Source organism: Micromys minutus (genome assembly GCF_963924665.1).
Source record: "Micromys minutus genome assembly, chromosome: 28".
NCBI classification, from domain to species: Eukaryota; Metazoa; Chordata; class Mammalia; order Rodentia; family Muridae; genus Micromys; species Micromys minutus.
In genome coordinates, this window is record NC_137963.1 from 35,085,495 (window position 1) to 35,106,613 (window position 21,119).

At 46.4% G+C, this 21,119-nt stretch overlaps 1 protein-coding gene across 1 annotated transcript in view; it reads right to left on the minus strand.

Moving 5' to 3' along the window:
- Positions 1-391: 391 nt before the first annotated feature.
- The window catches only part of NR4A3 (nuclear receptor subfamily 4 group A member 3), a 37,368-nt gene continuing 16,640 nt past the window's right edge, over positions 392-21,119 (minus strand). Inside the window, exons 6-8 of the mRNA XM_080939948.1 lie at positions 15,946-16,145; positions 12,544-12,722; positions 392-820 (exon numbers count right to left, since the gene is read on the minus strand). Coding sequence (XP_080796074.1) covers positions 573-820; positions 12,544-12,722; positions 15,946-16,145 — 627 coding nt within the window. The 3' untranslated portion in view covers positions 392-572. The remainder of the gene's footprint in view (positions 821-12,543; positions 12,723-15,945; positions 16,146-21,119) is intronic.

Sequence of the window (21,119 nt, forward strand, 5' to 3'; positions counted from 1 at the left end):
ATTTTTTTAAGAAGAAGAAAGAAATGAAGAAAAGGGAATTTTCTGCCTCGTTTGCACCACGTATGTACCCTTGATACAGGAAATATATCCTAAAGGGATCAATCAGTCTTAAGACACAGCCCTACCTTGGTGAACAGCCCTTGGCTGTTCTTATTTTTAAATACAAAGCAATCATAATCATATTCCCCAGAAAGAGTTTTTTTTTTTAAACAGTTATATTATTCTTTCTCCCCAACTCACTGCTGGGATAGCCTCATCCAAAAGTGCTTTGTCAGCAATTTCTTAGAAAAGCCTCATGAACTATTTACCCCTCCCAACCCTCCCACCAAAGCCTAAATATAAAACACAACCCCAACACAATACTCTGTAAGGTTTCTGGCTTTAGGTTGTAAGGAAAGGTGCCAGAAAAAAAAAAAAAAAAAACAAAACAAAAAAACAAGTCTTTGCTTTCTATGGGAGCTGCTTTTCCCCTGAAGGAAGGGTAGACTGACAGGTGTTCAAACCCATCCTTTTGCTCACTTAACGATCAGGTGCCAGCAGAGCAAGTAGCTCTCTGCTCTGGCCTCCCCTGCTCAGAAAGGCAGGGTGTCAAGGAAGAGCTTGTCGATGACAGAAGGTGGGGACACCAAGTCCTCCAGCTTCAGGTAGAAGATGCGCTGGAGGCCCTGAACACAGATCTTCCTCAGTTCCACCAGTGCGCGCAGGACCTTGGGCTCCGAGGGCTCCAGAGCCTGCCCCTTCCTCTGGTGATCCTTTAAACTGCTTGTGATCTTGTTGCATAGCTCCTCCACTCTCTTTGGTTCTTTTAACCCATGTCGCTCTGTGGAAGGACATAGAGAGGTCGGTAAGTTTGGGGCAGATCGAAGGCACTAGACATCCAGATTAAGGTCTCTCCCCTTTTCTGTTAGATGGGCTAGTGACATTTTACAGCCAGATCACCCTTGGTGGACTGGGGTGATAGCTCAGTTTGAAACTCAGTCAGGACCTGCTTTTGAGTCTCTGGAACCCACCAGATGTGGTGGCACATGCTTGTAATTCCAGCCACGGGGAGGCAGAAACAGGAGGATCTAGTTTGGACAGCCAGTCGTGTCTACTTGGATTGGTACAGGAAAGTGAATGAATGTTTCTGTCCCAAAGTGGGAAGGGAGCCACTGACGTGAGCCCCTTGGCGCTTGATCCTAAGTGTGCTCGTATGTTTCCAAGTGAGCCAGGGTCTAGAAAAGCCACCTCTCCTTCCTGTGTTTTGTTTCTTCCCTCAAAACACCATTGACCTATACCTGGAACTCTACAAAACATACAGGTCTCCTAAGGCAGGGGAAAAAAGTCACAGCAGAGAGAGGGAGGGCTGGGAGGGAAAGCATGGAGCAGGCATTTATCAAGGCATGGAGAATCTCTCTTAACTCCACAAAACTATGGGGAAAGCGTTCCCATGGTAGCCGTTTGGATCTTTTTGGAAAAGTTGGTGATGCTCCCAGTCACTCCGTTGTAGAAAGCTGTCACGTGAAGCCCATCTTCCAGGAAGAGTCTGTCTTCCGGCTATAAAGCGCCGTTGGTTCTCACTATGGTGTGAAGCCTGACATCTCACACCAGCAACTTTTACAGCTGCTGCAAATGTAGAACCTTTTCTAAGGGAAGAGTGGGGTCTCCTTTATTCCTAGTTTTCTTCTATTGGAATATTTATATCTAAACACCATGTTTGTTCGTTTTCTGTACATACCTGTGTGTGTGTGTGTGTGTGTGTGTGTGTGTGTGTGTGTGTGTGTGATTTGAAACACTGACCTTGGTGTCTTCCTCAATCCGGACCTCATATAAAACTACATGTCTTAAAGGGTAGACAGTGTCTTTCTAACAGTGAGCCTTGATTTAGATGTTTTAGTCACAGGTCTTGTTAGAAAAGTTATTTCTCTGAAGAAAAGCTAAAGAAGACAATTACCAGGACATTTTTTTTTCTTTCTTGTCCCAAATGAAAGAGGCCTGAAAAGCAGGAAACCTGGGTCCTCACGGTCTGGGTAGTGGACACACAAGCTTTCCTCACTAAGGCCTTAGTAAGAGAGGATGTTGAACTTTGGCGCGGGGGGGGGGGGGGGCTCTGAATACCCTTTCCAGAGATGCTGGCAAAGATGTATTTGGTACATCATAAAAACTGCCCCCAGTGTCTCAGAGAATTATGACTTTCGGGTTCCTGGTGTAAGGAAGTGTTTTATAGAGAAAGAAAACTGGGTTTAGAATTAAATCCAATTCTTGCTCTGCCTTTTGCCTCTACACGACCCAGTGTCTTCCTAGGAGGGTGGAAAATGCACAGTCCTATTCTTCTTCTTCATCTTAAACATTGGACAGTGAGTTGATGAGAAAGTGTGATCATTATATAAATGTTCTCCAACTGAGATGACATTCCCGATACCAAATGTGGGGTGCCAAACACCAGAACAGCCAGCATCTGAGACTGACACTTAGTGAATGGGAGGCAGCTGCAGGGTGAAACAGAGACAGAGCCTCAGTATCCCCAAGCGTTGCTGCTCTTGACCTTGCTTAGCCGGGTGCAAAGCTCCCCACTTGGTTAACCGTTACTAAACGTACAGCCCCTTGCTGCAGCCTCAGAAGAGACAACTAGGAGTGAGTGAACCTTGAGGAATCCTGCTTGCAGTGGTGAGCTGCTGAGAGTTTAAGTTGTTCTTCCCAAAGCACAGAACCAGGTGGCATATTTGGCAGTAAATTTAAGAGGTATACAAATGTCCACAGCCTCTGACCAAGCTACCCCAACTCCTGGGAGTATATCCAAAGAAGAAAGTCAACGTAAACAAAAACATGTATAAAAACATTGTGCACATTTATCTGTTACTATCACCTAGGAACCCAAACAAAGCAAGCACTGGGAAGAAGGGCGTTGTTGAAGAGCAGGGGGTTGTTCAGCAAACAACAGCCTGCCCACATAGTGGAAGGTCCTGAAGCAGTCAGAGATAAGTATGGAGATTACTAAACAATATGGGAAAACACTAAATGAAAAGGGGTTTTAAATAGCACCCAGGCTGTGATCTCATCGATGCAAAAATGATAATAAAAATCTGTGCCTGGCGAGATGGCTGAGCAAGCAAGGGTATTTTCTGTCCAGCCTGATGATCCGACTTTAGTCCCTGGCCTCCACACAGTAGGAGAGAAATGGGCTTCTTCATGCTGTTTTCTTTGACCTCCAGAATTGCGCTGTGCACAGCGCACAAATGCACATACACATACTGTAAAGAAGTGTGTTTTCTTTCCTTCACAGAAAGGGTGGAAATATTTGTGAGGTACCTAGAGGCTCTTTTACCTTTCTTTTTAAATGTCTGGACATTTGAATATCTGGAGAACGCTGTTAAAATAGAACGAGATGGGAGGCGGTCCTTCACGGAGTCCTGTCGTATGTACAATATGACAGAGCCACTGACTGGCCAATACTTAATTCTATTAGCATTGAGATACATTAAATCTGATTTACAAGCTGGGGAGAGGAGGTGTCTCTCACAGTCAAATGCCAGTCCATTAACTGAGTGAGGTCCTTCCATCCTTCTAGGGCCTTCTGACTCAGAGTATCCAAGATGCCACACTCATCATCAGGATGAAGAAACTGAGCAGTTTGTCGGGTGTGATGTGCTGGTTTGGGGGGGGGTTGTCGATTGATTGTGGGACCTTAGAGCTAGACTTTCTCTTGGCCAAACTCACAGAAGGGAGCATGGAGTTTTCTCTGCTCTCCAGCCAGTGGTGGCTGCTCAATAACTATGGCAACCATTATTTATTCAGCGAACTGAGGTGGAGATCGATACCTCCTGCCAGCTGCCTCAGCCGGGCCTGGAATTCCTTGAGGAATTCGTAGACACTCCTGTCAGGAGCCAAAGGCACCTCACCCGGCTTTGTTGTTGTGAACACTCACAGGATCTGTGGCTTCTATAGTTTCCCATAGGAGCTAAGATAAAATTCAATCTCTGTGTAGACTCCTGTCAGCAGCCAGCAGGTTTTCCGTTCACCAGGGAGTCACCAACTGTCTGGGACCTCAGCAATGTAAAATTCCTTAAAATTCTAATCACTGGCATTTAGTTGAAGGGAACTTCCCCCCAACCCCAGCCCCTTGCAGATTGGCAAACAGCTACAGAGCTGAAATGCAGAGCTCATAATACAGAGGGAGAGAGGGAGTCAGATGTTTTCTCATTTTGTAGAGAATTTATACATGGAAAATTAGGATTTTTCTGGGCAGGAGGGTGTAGCTTAGTGGCAGAGTGATAGCCCAGCTCTCATGATGCCCTGGGTTGAATCCTCAGCAGCGGCAACCAAAGAGTTGTTCTCACCTCCTCCAATGATTTATCCAAACAAGCTTTCTGCATTAGGTTCAGACAATCTTTATACAATCCTGCATTTCATCACTTTAACGCAAGTATTATATTTCCAAGATGTCAAAACAGAACCCCTATAGTCGTGGTTAAGTATCAGACTCACAGCACAAATATTGTGCATGCACTTTGGGTGGGATGTGAGTTGCTTTGTTTAAGTCCCCACTGACAGCACTGCAAACCCAGAGACAGGTTTCCCTAGCCTGGCAGGTCACATTTTAACCTGCTGACCGAGCACATTTAATAGCCTTTAGGGTATATATACTCTTCTACTTAGATGATTTTAGCTCAGAATGAGGCAAGGCAAATGTTTTCTTTAATTAATAAGTAAGACTCAAAGAACTAAGTGACCTGCCTAGGGCTGAAATTAGCAAGCAGCCAGTTTCTTTCAAACCATATCTGAGAATTTCTTACCACTAGCCGACGGCCTGCATTTGACTGCCTCTGTTAGAAAGTTTCTCCTCATCCTAAGGTGAACTGGCTTTCCTTCTTTCTGTGAACTTAATTAACTAGTGGTTAATTACTTCTTTCAATAGATGTTTATTAAGTATCTACTCTAGGGCAAACAGTGCTGTAGACAGTGGGGTCAGCCGTGAAGAAAACAGCTCACTCTACTGTGTGGGGAAGTCCGCATCTAAAGATGAGTTTGGATGCATATTAGCATATTAGATAGAAATGTCACAGAAGGCTCTACTGAGCATGAGGAGGGCAGGGTAGAGTTGGGGGGGAAGAAAAAGAGGAAGGAGGGAGAGGAGAGGAAGGAGGGAGAGGAGAGGAAGGAGGGAGAGGAGAGGAAGGAGGGAGAAGAGAGGAAGGAGGAAGAGGAGAGGAAGGAGGGAGAGGAGAGGAAGGAGGGAGAGGAGAGGAAGGAGGGAGAGGAGAGGAAGGAGAGAGAAGAGAGGAAGGAGGGAGAGGAGAGGAAGGAGGGAGAGGAGAGGGAGGGGGGGATTGAAATAATGAGGCACTCAGGTCTCTGTCCATGTACTTTCCCCTCAGCCACTTAAGATCTCATCTCAGACCCAATGTTCCGTCAAGGAAACTTCCTCCTTGGCTCCTTGTCTAGATCGGGCTCTAGTACAGGATCTCCCTTTGCAGGACATTCGAGTTTGAGAGCTGATACTCATGTGACAATTGCCTGCCTCTTTCCTTAGGTTTAAGCTTCCTGGAGAAGGGTCCTATGTTTGCTTACTGAGGTCCCATCTCCTGCACCAAACCTAGCACACCGATAGCACCTAATGCCCATCTGATAGACGAATCTATAAGCTGGGAGACCAAATTATTCAATCAATTCTAAGCACGGACGTTGCTCGGGTTAAAAGAATGAACTGGAAGCTGTCAAGAAGCTCACAGGAGTAAAGAACTTTATGAACTCCCAGGCTTCCCAGGCAGAAGCTCCCTTCTTCGGAGCCCTCAGCTCCGTCAGTTATTAGCTGGGTGACTTTGGGTCCGTTTCCACACTTGTGACAGAGGGCTGAAAATGCCAGCTGCCTCCTGTCCTGCTGTGAGAACTAAATGATCTTTACATATCAAGTGCTTGGAATGATGTCAGGCACTTGGACGATGGCAGACAATAAATACTTGCAAATTCTCTGCTTTAAAAACTCAGTTCAATGCCTTCTATGTCAGCCATGGCTCTGAGTTCATCTGCTGATGGCACAGAACTCTTCCTTCCCCGAAAACTTACAGTGACTTCTGGGGATTCCTTTCCTGGGGTTCTATCCCAGGAACTTCAGATACTCTCTATGTGACATTCCTTGCATCTGTGTTTTCTCAGTGACAATTTCCTCTGGACAAGAGCTCTAATATCTGCTGCCTATGTTGTTTGAATTGCTTTTGACTGGCTTCCTTGCTGTGATCCATCCCAGGTACTTTCAAATTTATTAAGCAACACTAAAACCACCCATGTAAAACTCTTGGCACAGTGCCAGGGACGGTCTAAAAAATATCAGCTTTTATCAATGTCAAAGAGTCCCAATTAACAATAGGTTCTCTTGTTTCTCAAAGAGTGGCTCATAGCCCAGCCATGTCAACAAAGCCTAGGAGCCTGTGAGAAATGTAGAAGCTTAGGCCCTGCTCCAGGCCCACACAACTCGCACATGCAACTGAACAATATGTCCAACGCTCCGCATGTCAGGTGGAGAAGCTCAGCCCTAGAGAGTCTCTACCCCATGTTCACCGCATCTCTGTAAACCTCATTTCCCAAGGCATCTTATTTTACGTTCACGTGGTACTGCCGACAAGAACACTCTTCCAAAGAAGCTTATTCCCATTCCAGTCTTATGTTAGTTTCTTACACTGAGCTAACTTTTGTTGTTTTACAGTTCTCACTTCTGTCTCTTGGTCAATAAAAGAAGTACCTGTATCTCTTCCTCAGAGCAGGGAGACAGGGCAAGAGACAGGGGTGCATCGTATTTAGCAGTAGCCCATCCCCCCAAGCCAGCTGTTTGAGCAGGTCTCAGGACACTGGCCAACTCTGAAACGATGACACAGTTCTGGCCAAGAAGGAAGAAGAGAAATGGGGCTGCTCCCAAGACAGCAAACATCTAACAGGACTTCCTGCTCTGGGCCCCTCCTCCCTCTAGGAAGTCACACTGCTGCCTCTTGCTGAACCTTGTGTCCTCTGACAGCTGCTAAGCAGTCTCAGAACCTGCACTAGTCAGGGAGACACATGTCAGGTGGAGGTGCACAAAGCTGTCTTTCCAAGACTGGATGCCTTAAAGGGGAAGGAGTGTGGCCCTGACACGTGGCAGGGCTCCACAGACACCTAGTGAAGTTATCTAAGTTGAAACCAGGAATCTCTCAGGGAGTCCGGCTATTTTCTAATAACAATGGTGGGCTAAAAATAATTTAGATTTTCCTAATTTGAAAGACTTGCTGATATTTACAACACATCTGTTCAAGTAATACCGTCATGCACCAGAGAGGTGAACCTAAAGACTGGTAGGATTCTCCCTACCCTTAGACTTTTATTTGGGCCCTAAAATGTATCCTAAGTGTGGCCAGATGAAGCCCTGAAGTCAGACCTTTAATCTCCAGATCCTGAAACTGTGCCCCTTTTTTTCCCAAGGGGAAAAGATACCGTTTTGCCGAATTTTGCCCATACTTGTTGACACATTGTTGATAGCTGTATTAGACGTAAAAATCGGAATGGCCAGATAGATCTTCAAAGTGAGCAGAAGAGCTCTGGAAAGACAGACAGACAGACAGATCGGCTAAGTGTTGATCTCACCACCGCCTCTAGAGCTGCCTTTCTTCCGCCTCCATCTTAGACGTCATGTTCCAATAAGACCAGGAAAAATAGATAGAAGAGAAAGAACTCATTGTTCTACCTGACAGGAGACTGGAATCTGGAAAAGAACACCTTGGGAAATTTTCAAAAAAAACTCCATTTAGGCCTCAAAATGTCTTCTGCTATCTGGCTCCAAAAGACCTTTTAGATCATATTTCTCTGTCCGTCACTAGATAGAGGATACATGGTTATACTCCAAGGTTAGTTCGTAGCATAGGGCCACAAGGCAAATATCCCAATGAATCAGTTGTTTCACTGAAAAACCTTTCCATTTTCTCCAGAGCCCAGAGACTACGTCCGAGCTGGTGCCTCCGGGGGCAGCAATACTGTCTTCCAGAGTAGACTCCTGCCTCTGCTTCAGTGTTCCCTTCAGAACAGGAAGTTATTCGGACTCATAGCCAGGACTCTCTGAAATGTTCTCTTTCTACTCTGGACATGTATGTGATTAAATACATGAAGAAAGTAATTTGATCATCCATGATTTCCCCACAACTGTGCTGGGGTGTTTAATGGTCATGCCCTGGATCTCTGGCTTCCCTGGTTTAAAATGACCTTTTCTTCTAAATGCTACTACTCGGGAAGTTACTCATGACTGGTACATTGAATGTTCTTAATTCCCCATAACGTAGCAACTACCCAGACTCCCTCTTCACTGAATCTATCCCTTTAAGAACCAAAACATTGCAGATATAGTGGCTTTTTCCTTTAAACCCAGAACTCTGGAGGCTGAGGCAGACAGATCTCTGTGAGTTCCAGGCCAGCCTGATCTACAGAGTGAGTTCTGGCATAGCCAAGGATACATAGTGAGACCCTGTTTCAAAAAAACAAAACAAACAAACAAAACAAAAAGCAAAGCAAACTAAACAAAAGAACCTAAATGCTAACCACCATGCACAGAGCTCCTTATACCAGATCTTGGTAGATGACCAAATCCCTGTCATCAGGACGAATACCCAGCTCACCTTCCCTTTTCCACACACTGACAGCCTGGCCTGGAGAGGCCTCAATGCCTGGACCTTGTAAAGTGGTAACTCCACACTAACTTTCTGGTTGGAGGATTGCAAGCCCGATCACGACACACTGCACCCCATCAATGTCAAAGAAGCAAAGCCTTCACATTGCGCCAGGGATGTGGCTTTGGCAGGAGGCAATGGTGAGGGCAGATGAACTGGGGACCCAGCAAACATGTGAAAACCACAAACTGTGGGGAACCCCCTGTTACTGTAGGATGGGAGAGTGATCAAAAAGAAACAACTTCCTTCCTGTCCCATCTCACCGCCCAGTACTTCAGGGGAGAAAGAAAAAAAAATAAATGTCGGGGAGACAAATTTGGGTAAACTACCACCCTTATCCAATTTCTGAAGGCTTCTTGTGGGAAGCAAGACTGGCTGATAGGCTAAAATCTCTTCTCCCTTGCACAAGTCCCTCTCTGTTTTCTTGAATGAATTTTCTTAGGGCTCATCTGAAGCTCCACAAACACTTTTTCTGACTCTGAGGCATCCTGAGGCTTCAAGACTCGTAGGACTGCCCACTTCAGTGATAGTGGATGCTCTCGGCAGCGGGAGGGCTTCCTAAGCATATTTCTTCTTCTGTTGTTCAATGTTCTCATGCATCCTAGATCCCTCCCAGCCACCAAATCCCAGGAGTTTTGTGAGATTAGAGGGCTAATTCTGCTCCTGTGATGAACGCAGCACCCCCCCTGACAGCTTGCTCTAGAAAAGCTGGCAAGAATGAAGGCAGGAACTGCAGCTGCCCTGTGAAAAAGGCCTACAACAAATCACTCAGCCTACCCAGTCTCCCCTGCTGTTCTGTGATCACGGTCCTTTGAGTCTCCCAAGTGTCTAAGGAAACAGTTGCCAAACGTACTACCCTGCCTTGTTTGTTTGAAACAGGCTGGTTTGGAACTCCCCAGGCAGAACAAGCTGGCCTTGAACTCACGACCCTCACGCCTTAGTCTCCCGTGAGCTGGAATCATGCTCAGTTCTTACTGCCATATAAAGAAAACAAAGTTTCCTCATGACACTGAGTGTGATTTGGCACTGCTCAAGAGGACAGGTCAGACCCCAACTTGAGGGAGCTTCGGTCAGTGCCGCTCCAAGGAGGCCTAATGTCTGCCAAGAGTCCAGTTTGGCTGCACCATCAACCTGGTGTTTTGTAACCTACACTGCCACCCCATGGGATAGATGTTATTGTTCCCATCTTGTGGATGAGCAAACAGAAGTTCAGAGAAGACAAATGCGCTACTCAATGCTGGCAAAACACCGGACTCCAGATTAGCAAGGGGGTTACTAGAACCAGAAACCCATGTTTATCCTGCCATGCCAAAGTGCCTCTTCCACCAGCAATCTCTTCCTGAGTGGGCAGTGGGTTGGTCAGCTCTGACCATAACACAGCACATACAGGATGCGAGTCTAGTACTGCCTCCTGCTTACTTTCTACTCTGGATGCTGTGTGGACTCTAAGTGGGGAACACATGGTACCCTGGTGTCTGTTAACTTCCACAGAGCAGAAGAAAACAAGGACTGGCCTCCTAAGCCAGGCCCTCCTATACCATACGGCTTACTGCCTCCCCCTCTCCTCCCTGACCTACGTTGTGCTCAGAGCCAGCTGCCACTGTAGATCGTTCTAGAATGCAAGTCTGGCTATCCCGTTCCTCTGTTCAAAGCTTTCCACTGATCTCAAGACAGACCATCACCTGCCTCGTTCGGTGCGGAAGCTGAGGAAAGGTTCTGTGTCCTGCAACACTCTTTCTGTAGGTCTTCTCCCCACACTAGACTTTTTAGCCAATTCCTTTGCGACACTCGGGTTGGTCATATTTCCAATAGCTTCAGGAGATTTTAATTTGTGTTTAGACTTATTATTCTTTCCACAGTGGCCTGCAAACATTCACTGCTCCATAACCTGGGATCCCCCCTCGAGCATCTCCACAGTCTGTTCAACCCTCTGCACCCTGCAGATTACTTTACACACCCTGTCTCCTCCAGTGACGTGCGAGAAAGCACCCACACCAGCAGATACGTCTTCAACTCCTATTCTGATAGTGAAATCGCAATGAGCTGATTTTAGTTGCAGAAGGCTAAAACCTGCACAAAAACATTTTTGTCTTTTGTAAATCAATTCAATCCTATTCTATACTCGACAGTTTTTGGATGTCTACCTGTCCCAGAAATGTTGAATGGGTCTGAAATGGAGCCGAAGAGCTGGATGACAACGCGACCTTGGGGCTATTAGAGTCTTTGAAGTGAAAAGTGCTTGGGTCTTAAACAGCAATTTGTTTTATGTGTTTAGCTATGACATCAGAAGGCTCTGTGAGTGTAACCCATGCCCTCTGAGGCTGTCTTTGCTTTTGTTTCACAGTTTTGACGTACTACAACAGTCCTAGTAAAAACTGAACTTCTCACTTAAGACCAAAGACCAGAAGGAGAGAGCCATGCACATGAATACCTGGCATCTGGGAGCACACAGACATGTGTAACTTTGCCTCACACATGTTATAAGCAGAAGCGTGTAAACAGCACTTAGCACTTCTCAACCTTCCTAACACTGGGGCCCTTTCCTACAGTTCATGTTGTGGTGACCTCCAACCATAAAGTTATTTTCATTGCTCCTTCATAACTGTAATGTTGCTACTGTTATGAATCATAATGTAAAGATCTAATATGAAGATGGTGTTAGGCCACCCCTGGGAAAGGGTCATTTAGCTCCCCCAAAGGGTTTGTGACCTACAGGCTGAGAATCACTGGCTTCAACAAAGCAAGGTTGTTTTAGAAAGGGGAGGGAGGCCAGCTTTGCTGAGGAACATGATCAGTATTGCCTAAGTCTGAGCTTGACTCTCAGCCAATCAGCCTAGCTGAGCTTGGGTCTGACCCAAGGGAGGTGGAATCTTCAGATCCGGTGAACCCCTTCTGGAGCTGGCACCTCAAGACACTTTGTCCCCAGGCCCACTGGTGATCACTGATGATGAGGATGCAACTTAATAAGAAACTGCAAGGATGAGGGGTGAAGGGGTCCCAGAGCAGCACCGCCAGGGGACAGGATGATGGGGCATGTAACGAGAGAGTCTATACTATGTAGAAACTGAGCATTTGTGTGGGTGTATGTGCTTCATGGGGATGTGTGGGAATGTGGGTGTGGGTGTGTGTGCATGCCAGAGGACATCCTTGGGTATCTTCTTTAGGAATACTACCTACCCTTCTGGAGACAAAATCTCTCACGGTCTGGAGCTCACCAGTTAGGTGGGACTGGCTGTCCAGGAAGTCCCCAGGGATCATCCTGTTCTACCTCCTCAGTGTCGGGATCATGAGCTCATCACACACAGCATTTTTAAATGTGGGTTCTAGGGACTAGATTTGGACCCTCAGGCTTGCAAGGCAAGTATTTTACTATTTTAATACTAGATAATCCTCAGCTCTAGAAAAACGGAACGCATTTTATACTTCTGTTTTTTTAAACTTTTTAAAAACTGTGAAGTCGAGTCGTTTTCACTTTTTGACAAATGCCCATTTTCCTCGACTCTCTCCCATTCGGACAGTAAGTGATGCTATCTTCCCACATGCTGTAGTCCTTTGATGTACTTTAGGCCTCTATGCAAGAACTGGAAGAAGCCCATAGGAATGGCAGGCTGATGAAGATGCTCTTTCTGGAGACCTTCGGTAAAAGCAGCCTTGAGGGAGCCGGGTCAACTGCCAACAGGCTCCAGAGGAACTGGGTTCTGATTATAACTCAATAGCACCGACTCTCTCTCCTAGAAGTTTGTAAGAGAAAGTTGTGGATACATGCTTTCTTTGCTTAAAGTAGCCAAACTTGGTAGTTATCTATAAAGAAGTGAGGAAGCCACTCGGCCACAGATAAGAGAAAGGGGGCCACGGTCGCTGGCTTTCAGCAGCTGGAACTTACCTGTGATCATACTCAGTGCTGACAGGCAGGCTAAGGCTTGGATATCAAGGTTCAGGCTCTGCAAATTTAAAGAAAAGTCTTTAATGGAGTCGAGCCACTCCCCAAATCCTCGAAGGCACTGAAGTCGATGCAGGACAAGTCCATTGCAGAACACAAACTTATCTTCAGCAGTGTTTGACCTGGGGGTGGGCAGAGGAGAGAAACACACATTAAATAGGCTTTCTCGGTCTGGCTAACATGGTAGTAATACTTGGGTACCAACATCACTCAGGGCAGCACTGGAAACTGTGGTAGTGCCAAGAACAAAGATGTGCTCCTGGGATTGATCAGCCTGTCTGGACCATCTGTCTGTGCTAACCTCCTTCAGGAACACGGGCCAAGGAACCTGTTTTCCTAGGACTAGCATAGGCTAATGGCTTGTCTGGGATGGGACATGAAGAAGCAAATTCTCAGAGAATATCTAGTCCAGTGATTCTCAATCTGTGGGTTGTGACCCCTTCAGGAGCAAGTGTCCACAGGGGTCACTTAAGATCATCTGCATATCAAATATCTATATAATAATTCATAAATTATTATTACAGTTGCAAAAATAATTTTACGGTTGGGGAGTCACCACAACACGAGGAACTGTATTAAGGGGTCACAGGATTAGGAAATTTGAGAACCACTGGTCTGGGGGATGCCCAGCACATGACTTCTGGGTAATCATATCTGTTACCAGGTCAAAATCAGCAGGGCAGGATTACCGACAGGAGTCCCCACACGCAAGTGAGGAGCAGACCGTAAGACCCTCAGTAGACATTGTAGACATTGACCCCCCTGCCTTTCCACACTCAGAAGTGTATACCACGGCCCCAGCCAGTTACATGCAGCCAAGGGAGGTGCTGAGACATGAAGGAGGCAGGAAGCTAGCTGAAGCAGGGGGACCATCTATGTAACTTTTGGGAGGTTATTGTTCATGTTAGGTATGAGGTTTTGGTGATACATCTTTGGGGGAGAGAACCCATATTACAGTAAGCAAACCCTCATATATGCTCTCGTGAGTTAACCCAGTGAACCTACTGGCTCATCATCCTGAACTTGGATAAAATCATTTCTTTGGCCTATTGTTGGTCCCCTATCTGGGGTGAATAGACTTTGTTAGGAAGTCTCCTGAAGGAAAGTCATACAATGGCCTCTCTCTGCAGCAAATGGGTGATTTCCCCTTGGGGCTTGCAGTCAAGGTTGCTCCCCTATTTCCTTAAATGCCAGAAGCTGATAAGGCCCGAGGCTAGACACTATAATTCCATTATGTAAACTCAAAGCAACAAGTTTCTCCAAGTGCCAATCACAGAGTCAAAGGTGGCAGGAAGTATTATCTCCTTGAACTTAAATAAGGGAGCTATAGAGGGCTCTTTCTAAATTTGCCAATGTGTTCATAACCATCCCTTTCTTATAAATGGATCCCTGGAGCCTCCATCCAACATGATGGCTTAGCAGTGTAACCTTGAACACTCCTTTCATCTCTCCGGACTTCCTTTCTCTTATCTATGAAACAGGAATTTAATCATACTTTCCTAAGGTTGCAAAGGGAATTAAATAAAACGAAGGCTTTTGAAAGCCCATGCACAGTGTCTAACGCACAGAATGACTCACAGTTGCACTGGGTGTAACTAAGTCTCCATTTTGTGGGATCCTTACTTTAATCTTGGCTCTCCCTTAACTTTCAAATAGCTTGCTCCACCTTTCTCTCTCTAGGTCGATTGCATCGGCGAGCCGCGTCTGCACTTCCGGATGAATAGCTCTGTTCATTCCTTCACTTCTGTGGTATTGACTGAGCACCAAGGGTGAGAAGCCCCTGGACACAGGCACTGCAGAGACCTTGGTGAGCTGTGGTGCCCACCTGCATGGAAGCTCACCCTTTGCTGAGTCCTTTGCTGTCCTAAGGTGACAGGCACGTCACTACCAGCTCTCATGTGCACTGGAATTAAGCTAAAACCAGGAGCTCTAGACACAAATCCTCATCTCTGCATCAGACCCTTCTGCACCGGGGGCAGATGGACAGAATGTTTCCAGAGTTTGAACATGGGCTTCTAACCCCTGGCTTCAGAATCAATGGAGGATGAGCTACAATGCAGTTTCTAGTGTTATTCTATAAACTACTAGGTCAACGTGGGTGGGGCAAAGCACAGGAGCTGCATTCTATGTAGGACTTCTTGGTGTCACAATGTGAAATGGGACCAGGTGATAGAAAAGAGAAGGAGGAAAATGACGTTTTTTTTCTTATAACGCCTGGTGAAATATGGATCTATCTCTGATGTGTGTAGTTGAAATGAAGCAAGGAAGATGGAATTAAGATGCCCTGAGTGAATACAGTTTTTTTATCTTCAAAAGGGGAGATGTGTGGAGAGGAGCTTAGGTCTGGATTCAAGCTATTTGAAAAATCACTTCCTGTTGGGCGTGGTAGTGCACATGGGTCCCAGCACTCAGGAGGTTGGAACAGGGAAGAGTCTAAGCTCAAGGTCTACTGTGAGTCTTTAAGTCTAAACTACCTAGTGAGACCTAATGATCCACAAGTAGAGGTGTGTGTGTGTGTGTGTGTGTGTGTGTGTGTGTGTGTGTGTGTAGATAGATAGATAGATAGATAGATAGATAGATAGATAGATAGATAGATGATAAATAGATAGATGATAGATAGATGATAGATAGATAGATGATAGATAGATAGATGATAGATAGATAGATGATAGATAGATAGATAGATAGATAGATAGATGATAGACAGACAGATAGGCAGGTAGAATTTACTTCCTCGGGGCTGGAGAGATGGCCCAGTGAATAAAAGCACTGGCTGTTCCTCCAAGGACCCTGGTTCAATTCCCAGCACCCACATGGCAGTTCCAGTTCCAGGGGATACGACACCTTCACACAGACAGATATACGTGTATGCAAGCATCAATACACATAAAAATAAATAAAAAATTAAAAAGAATCCACTTCCCTTTCATGCTTGCTGCCGCTCGACACTAAAGGGTGAACCACATCTTTTGGCCCCAGAGCTCAGCCATGGAGCTTTCAGAAGTGCGTTTGCAGCAGCCACGTGTGAAATAGAGACTCAGAAGGCAAACCCAGTATTTCCACTAACATCTTGAGAACAGTCCTGGAGCTGTGGACTTGAGGGACCATCAAATCCATTCTTTCTATTTTGCACAGACCAGAGCTGGGTTTCTAGAGAGGCAATGCCATGCTCAGAGCCCTACATGGTGTCTACTCCTCGGACTAGAACCCAGGATCCTAGTGCCCCCCCCATGCTTTTTGTTCCCCACTTCTCAGCGTTTGAATGCATTTCATCTTTGCTTCTCGCACAAACTTCTCACTGTAATAAACGAGGAGGCGGAGCGAAGATAGAACAACAGGACCCACCTGATGGAAAGTCTAAGAACAAACAGCTCCAAAAAGGCTGATTCTATAAGTAACGTCTGATCTTCTTTGGGGAGATCAGTGAATCCCGGGATCTTTTCTGCCCAGCTTCTGGACACATCAATGGAGGCCGTCAGAAGGTCGTAGAACTGTTGCACGTGCTCAGCATCTGTCCCTGCAGTGGCCTGGTCGGTGGGGCAGTACTGGAAAATAATGCACAGAGAGCCGCCTTACCCTGGTTGCACAGCGATGGTGCCATCGTTTGAAACTGGCTCTGCCTAGATGTCAATGCCTAAACCCTACCCCCTTTAAAAAGCCTCTCACATTCACAGCCTCATCTGATCCTCCAGTGGCCCAGGGACATAAAATAAAATGAATTGATTGTTGTTATCCAACAGATAGAAATCCCTTCAAGACCCATCGGTGTGTGTGTGGGTTGTTGAAGTCATCTAGGGAGCTTTATGAAGCAGTCGTGTCTCAGATCTGCCTCCAGAAAGGTTTAAGTGGTCCAGAGTGAGGGCTGTCCATTGGGAACTTTCAAAGGTCCATAGATGATTCCTCGGAGCATCCCATGGGACAGAGCACTGTCCACAGGGAAACCACTGTCCTAGGACCTTGGGCCTGAGTAGGCCGTTCAGCTCAGTGGGTTCTGCCACAGCATAGTGATCTCCCAATAAGTTTAGTCTCTAGATCAATAATAGTATCAATCAGCAACAGCTAGTAATGTGCTAGAAACGACAATCCCTGGTCAAACCTAGGAGTAGGTCCAACAGGCTACTTTTTATCAAAAAGGGAGGTTCTAATGTTTGTTGATGTGTGAGAAACACACAATTAACCAGTAAGAGAAATGACTGAGTGTTGCTCACTGCTGGTGGATTTCTATGAGATAAATCTGGAAGTGGGCATGTTGGGTTGGGGAGTTCCTCTGTGGCAGAGCCCAGACAGCCATATGCTACCAGACTCGGGGATTTGTGGCTGCTTGTATTAATCAGAATTAGATAAAATTGAAAATTTGTTTTTTTAATCACACTAGCCATATTTTAGGTGCTTAAAAGTTAGGTGGGTGGGGTACATGTTCATCACTGAAGAAGGATATACTAAATTGCACAGAGGTAGGAACTTGGGGTGGAGTGGGCAGAAGGCGGGGAAGAAGAAGAAGACAAAGGAAGAGGAGAGAGGGGGGAGAAGAGGAGAGGAAGGAGGTCTCTCCCAAGCTTTCAGATATTCTGGCAAAGACCAGTATTGCCTCTCACAATGGAGGTAACACCTTTTCTGCTTTGGGCAGAATGATCTAGGCAGCAAGATCAAGGGATAAGAGCAGAGATGTGACAGATGCTGTGAGAACAGGTGTGACTAGGTGTGAACAGGTGCATTATTACCTTTATGTTCAATGGAAAGATCGAAGCTCCCTGTCCCTTCCCCCACCTCAGTTCTCACCAGTCATGGATTTTATAAGATAACTAAAGCTCAAAGATGCGATGAAGCTCTCCCAAGTTACATGGCTGCCCATGGTAAGCTAGGGTTTAACGTGTGTCTTGGATTTTAAGTCCCACGTCTCTTGACTTTGTATTTTGAGACAGGGTCTTACTAAGTGGCCACAGCTCACCTGACTCTCACTACATATACTAGGCCTGCCTCAAACTTGCAGCCATATCTTGCCTCTGCCTCCTAAGTACCAAGACTACAGGCTGACTGTTAGTATGTCTGATGCTGGCTGGTGATACAACTTACTACTTACTTGGAACAAGTAAGGCTCTGCTGTTTAATCCTCAGCACCCCTGAACCGTTCCAAAAAGGTTTGATGATTCAAAGGATCAGACTCACAACCTGTACATGTTAGGGAAGTGCATTATCACTGAACTACATCCCTGCCTAACTTTCTTTTCAGTGCCATAGTCAGGGTGGGAGCCTAGGTTTACCAGAAAGCCCAGATCTGATTGGAAAAGAAACAGCTGGTGAGAAGCAGACAGTGGTCAATAAGGTACTGCTTGCTGTAAAACCTCCCTCATGTGAGGAGATGAGAAACTAGGGATAAGTGGTCTCCCCCAACCCTGTTTCCCCAAGAAGCAGTAAGACATAAAGGTACAGACATCAGATGTGGAGCCCAGGGACTTTAACTCCAGCTTTATCTGGGCTCCTGATTTGGGAAATATTATACTAAGCCCAGTGTTCTCTTCTGTGGGGTAGGGATAATAACACTGAAAGGTCTGAGCTGATGGCCCTCCTATGGGAAGGGCTGAGATGTAGAGGGAGCCAAGTAGCAGATGGCACTGATGTTGCTGATAGAGTTCTGACACCATCACCATCCCTCCCCTCCCCCATTATCCAGTAAGGACCACGTTGCATTAAGCACAAGCTTTCTAATCTTCTCCTCAACCATCTATGATCGTGTAACATCGGGTCTAGTCCAAAGCCAGGCTTCCTTTGTCCCCAGCTTTGTCACAGTTTGCCTGGGATTATGAGTCCCTCCGACAGTGGGTGGCATCATGGGGCATGGGAACAAGTCCAGGAGAAGGAGGCAACTCCCTTCCCAGGGACATTTGAAAAGGCCATGAGACCCTGAGTGAGCCCGCCTGCCGTCTCTTTTTAACACACACTCTCTTAAACGGGTGGAGAACTGCGCAAAGAGCTGAGCATCTCTAGAAAAATCACACCACGGCTCTGCACCTGTTGTAGTCTCTGGGCGCCTAATAGGTGAGCTAATTGCTGATCCTCCCCTGCCTCCCGCGTTCGAAAGTTCTAAATACTGCAAAGTCACACCAGTTAGGATGCTACAGCCTGGAATTTGACACCAGTCCAGCACGATTTTGTTTTTAAGTAGTGGGTTGAACTGAGAGAGAGGACCCTGAAGGAACCCCCCCCCCCCCAGGAATAGGAGCTGCAGTTAACTGTTTTCAGCATCCACTTCCCTCCAGCCAGCACTCAGGAATCAACAATAGCTCTGCTTCTAGCATTTGCTCAGAGCCCAGCAGAGCTTGCCGCTTCCACCCGGGTGCTCTTCAGGGACAAGCCCTGCTGGGCTCACAGTTTACGCTTCCTGCACGGGTAAGAGCAGTCCCTGCCTTCCTGGGGTTTGGTCTTTTCTTTGACAGAGCTCAGCAGGGAAAAACCTCAGCAGGCCCAGCTTGCCTGACTGCAGACACTTTGGGATTCACATGCAGCCATGCTTGTCCAAGTCCCAGAATGCTGGAGCCAAATGGATACAACCTGAGGCCAGTAACAGGTGGGCCGGCACCCAGTGATGTAGGTATGTTCCTATGCATGAATCATGTATGTTCCTCTGAACATAGAATTTAAAGAAACAGGCCAAGGCTTCCACATACTCTGCCTGGTCCAGCAGGCAGGCAAAGAGCTGGGTCCCCAGCTGTGCCTCCTTATGGTTCCATACATCTCTGGGCAAGATAGGTTTGGGATCACCAAAAAGAAAACCCCAGGGTATTTGTTCATTGATTATTCCATTCAAACATAGACCAAACACAGACAGAAAATTTAAAACGAGCTTTTCTCTCTATTTCTGCTAATGTGTAATTGCAGCACATCAGGAGACTTGGTCCATCTGGCTTCAGCACTAGTCAGAGATGGGGGATCACTTTCCTTGGTAGTCGGGGGCAGGATGGAGATTTCTACAAAGGCCCCCGCAGGAGAACTGGGAACTGCACACAGCAGCAACCGGATGTGATTTTAACCCAAACAGCCTGAACGTTGCATTCAGCAGCAACTGTGGGGGTCAGGTTTCAGCAGTGCCCAGGTTTATAAGTTATTCAAGTAGAGAAGAGCACTCTGAAAAATTAGCCACGTGGTGTTTTAACAGCAGAATGGAGCTGAATATGTATCGTCCTTTCAGCCCTCGATAAGCATCTGAACTATCCGAAGGAAATGGGAACCCGTCCCATCCCCCTTAGTATGTTAGTATCTTGGCCTTTATATTACTATGGATGACAGATGTGATCATTATATGAGCCAAACCATGTTACACAGTCTTGGGGCTTTGCCCTTTAAAGAGTGTTTTAGAGCTGGAGATGTGCAGTAAACACTTGCTACACAGTCATGAAGAATTTATATAAAACTCCAGTGAGCATGATGAACCACCCGTATCGAATCAGAAAAGGTAGAGACGGGGACTCTTGAGGCTCTTAGTTAGATTAGCTGGTGCCAGGTTCACGAGAGACCCTGCCTCAATATATATGGAAGGCAGTAATGGAGGAAGACTGCAGACATTGACCTCTGGACTCCACAAGACACATGTATGCTCACCCCCCACACCCCCACACATATCCGAACACGAGTACACGCCACACGCATACGGCAATGAGTAAAATAAATTTAAAGTGGTATTTAAAAGTTGGTAATTAATAAAAAAGATTGGTGATTAATATGTTTTTTCTTCTAACGTCTGTCTTTAAAAGAAATAGTTTGTGCCCCTCTCTCAGAAAAACAAACAAAAGTTTGGTGTCACTGTGTGTACTTTCCAGTGCTCTCTCCTACTGGCATGTGAGCTCCGTGAGGGCGGAGTTTTATCAGATCCACAATGCATGTGCCGCTGCCCCTATGTATTTGTTAAATGAATTGAGTGCTTCCTGGAAATTTTATAGCTCATCCTCTCTCATCCCTAAGATAAATTGGGACATTCAAAGTAAAGTTGAATTGCCATTATTAAACTGTATTGGTGGCTCTCGAACCTTACAATGCCAAATAAACATCTGAGGCTCTTGATCAAATAAAAATTCTTTCTGGCTTCCTTCTTTCAAGCCTGACTCAGTAGGTCTGGGTGTGACTCTGGGGGACCTGCATGTAAAAAAAGCAAACACTGCTATTCTTTGTTGGTGAGGCAGTCTGGGTACCACACTCAGGGAGATGCTGGCCTGGAGGCTGTCTGGGTACCACACTCAGGGGGATGCTGTCCTGGAGGCAGTCTGAGCACCACACTCAGGGGGATGCTGTCCTGGAGGCAGTCTGGGTACCACACTCAGGGGGATGCTGTCCTGGAGGCAGTCTGGGTACCACAATCAGGGAGATGCTGGCCTGGAGGCTGTCTGGGTACCACAATCAGGGGGATGCTGTCCTGGAGGCAGTCTGGGTACCACACTCAGGGAGATGCTGGCCTGGAGGCTGTCTGGGTACCACACTCATGGTGAAACTACATGGAACAGATGTAAGGATGGGAGGACTAGGGAATA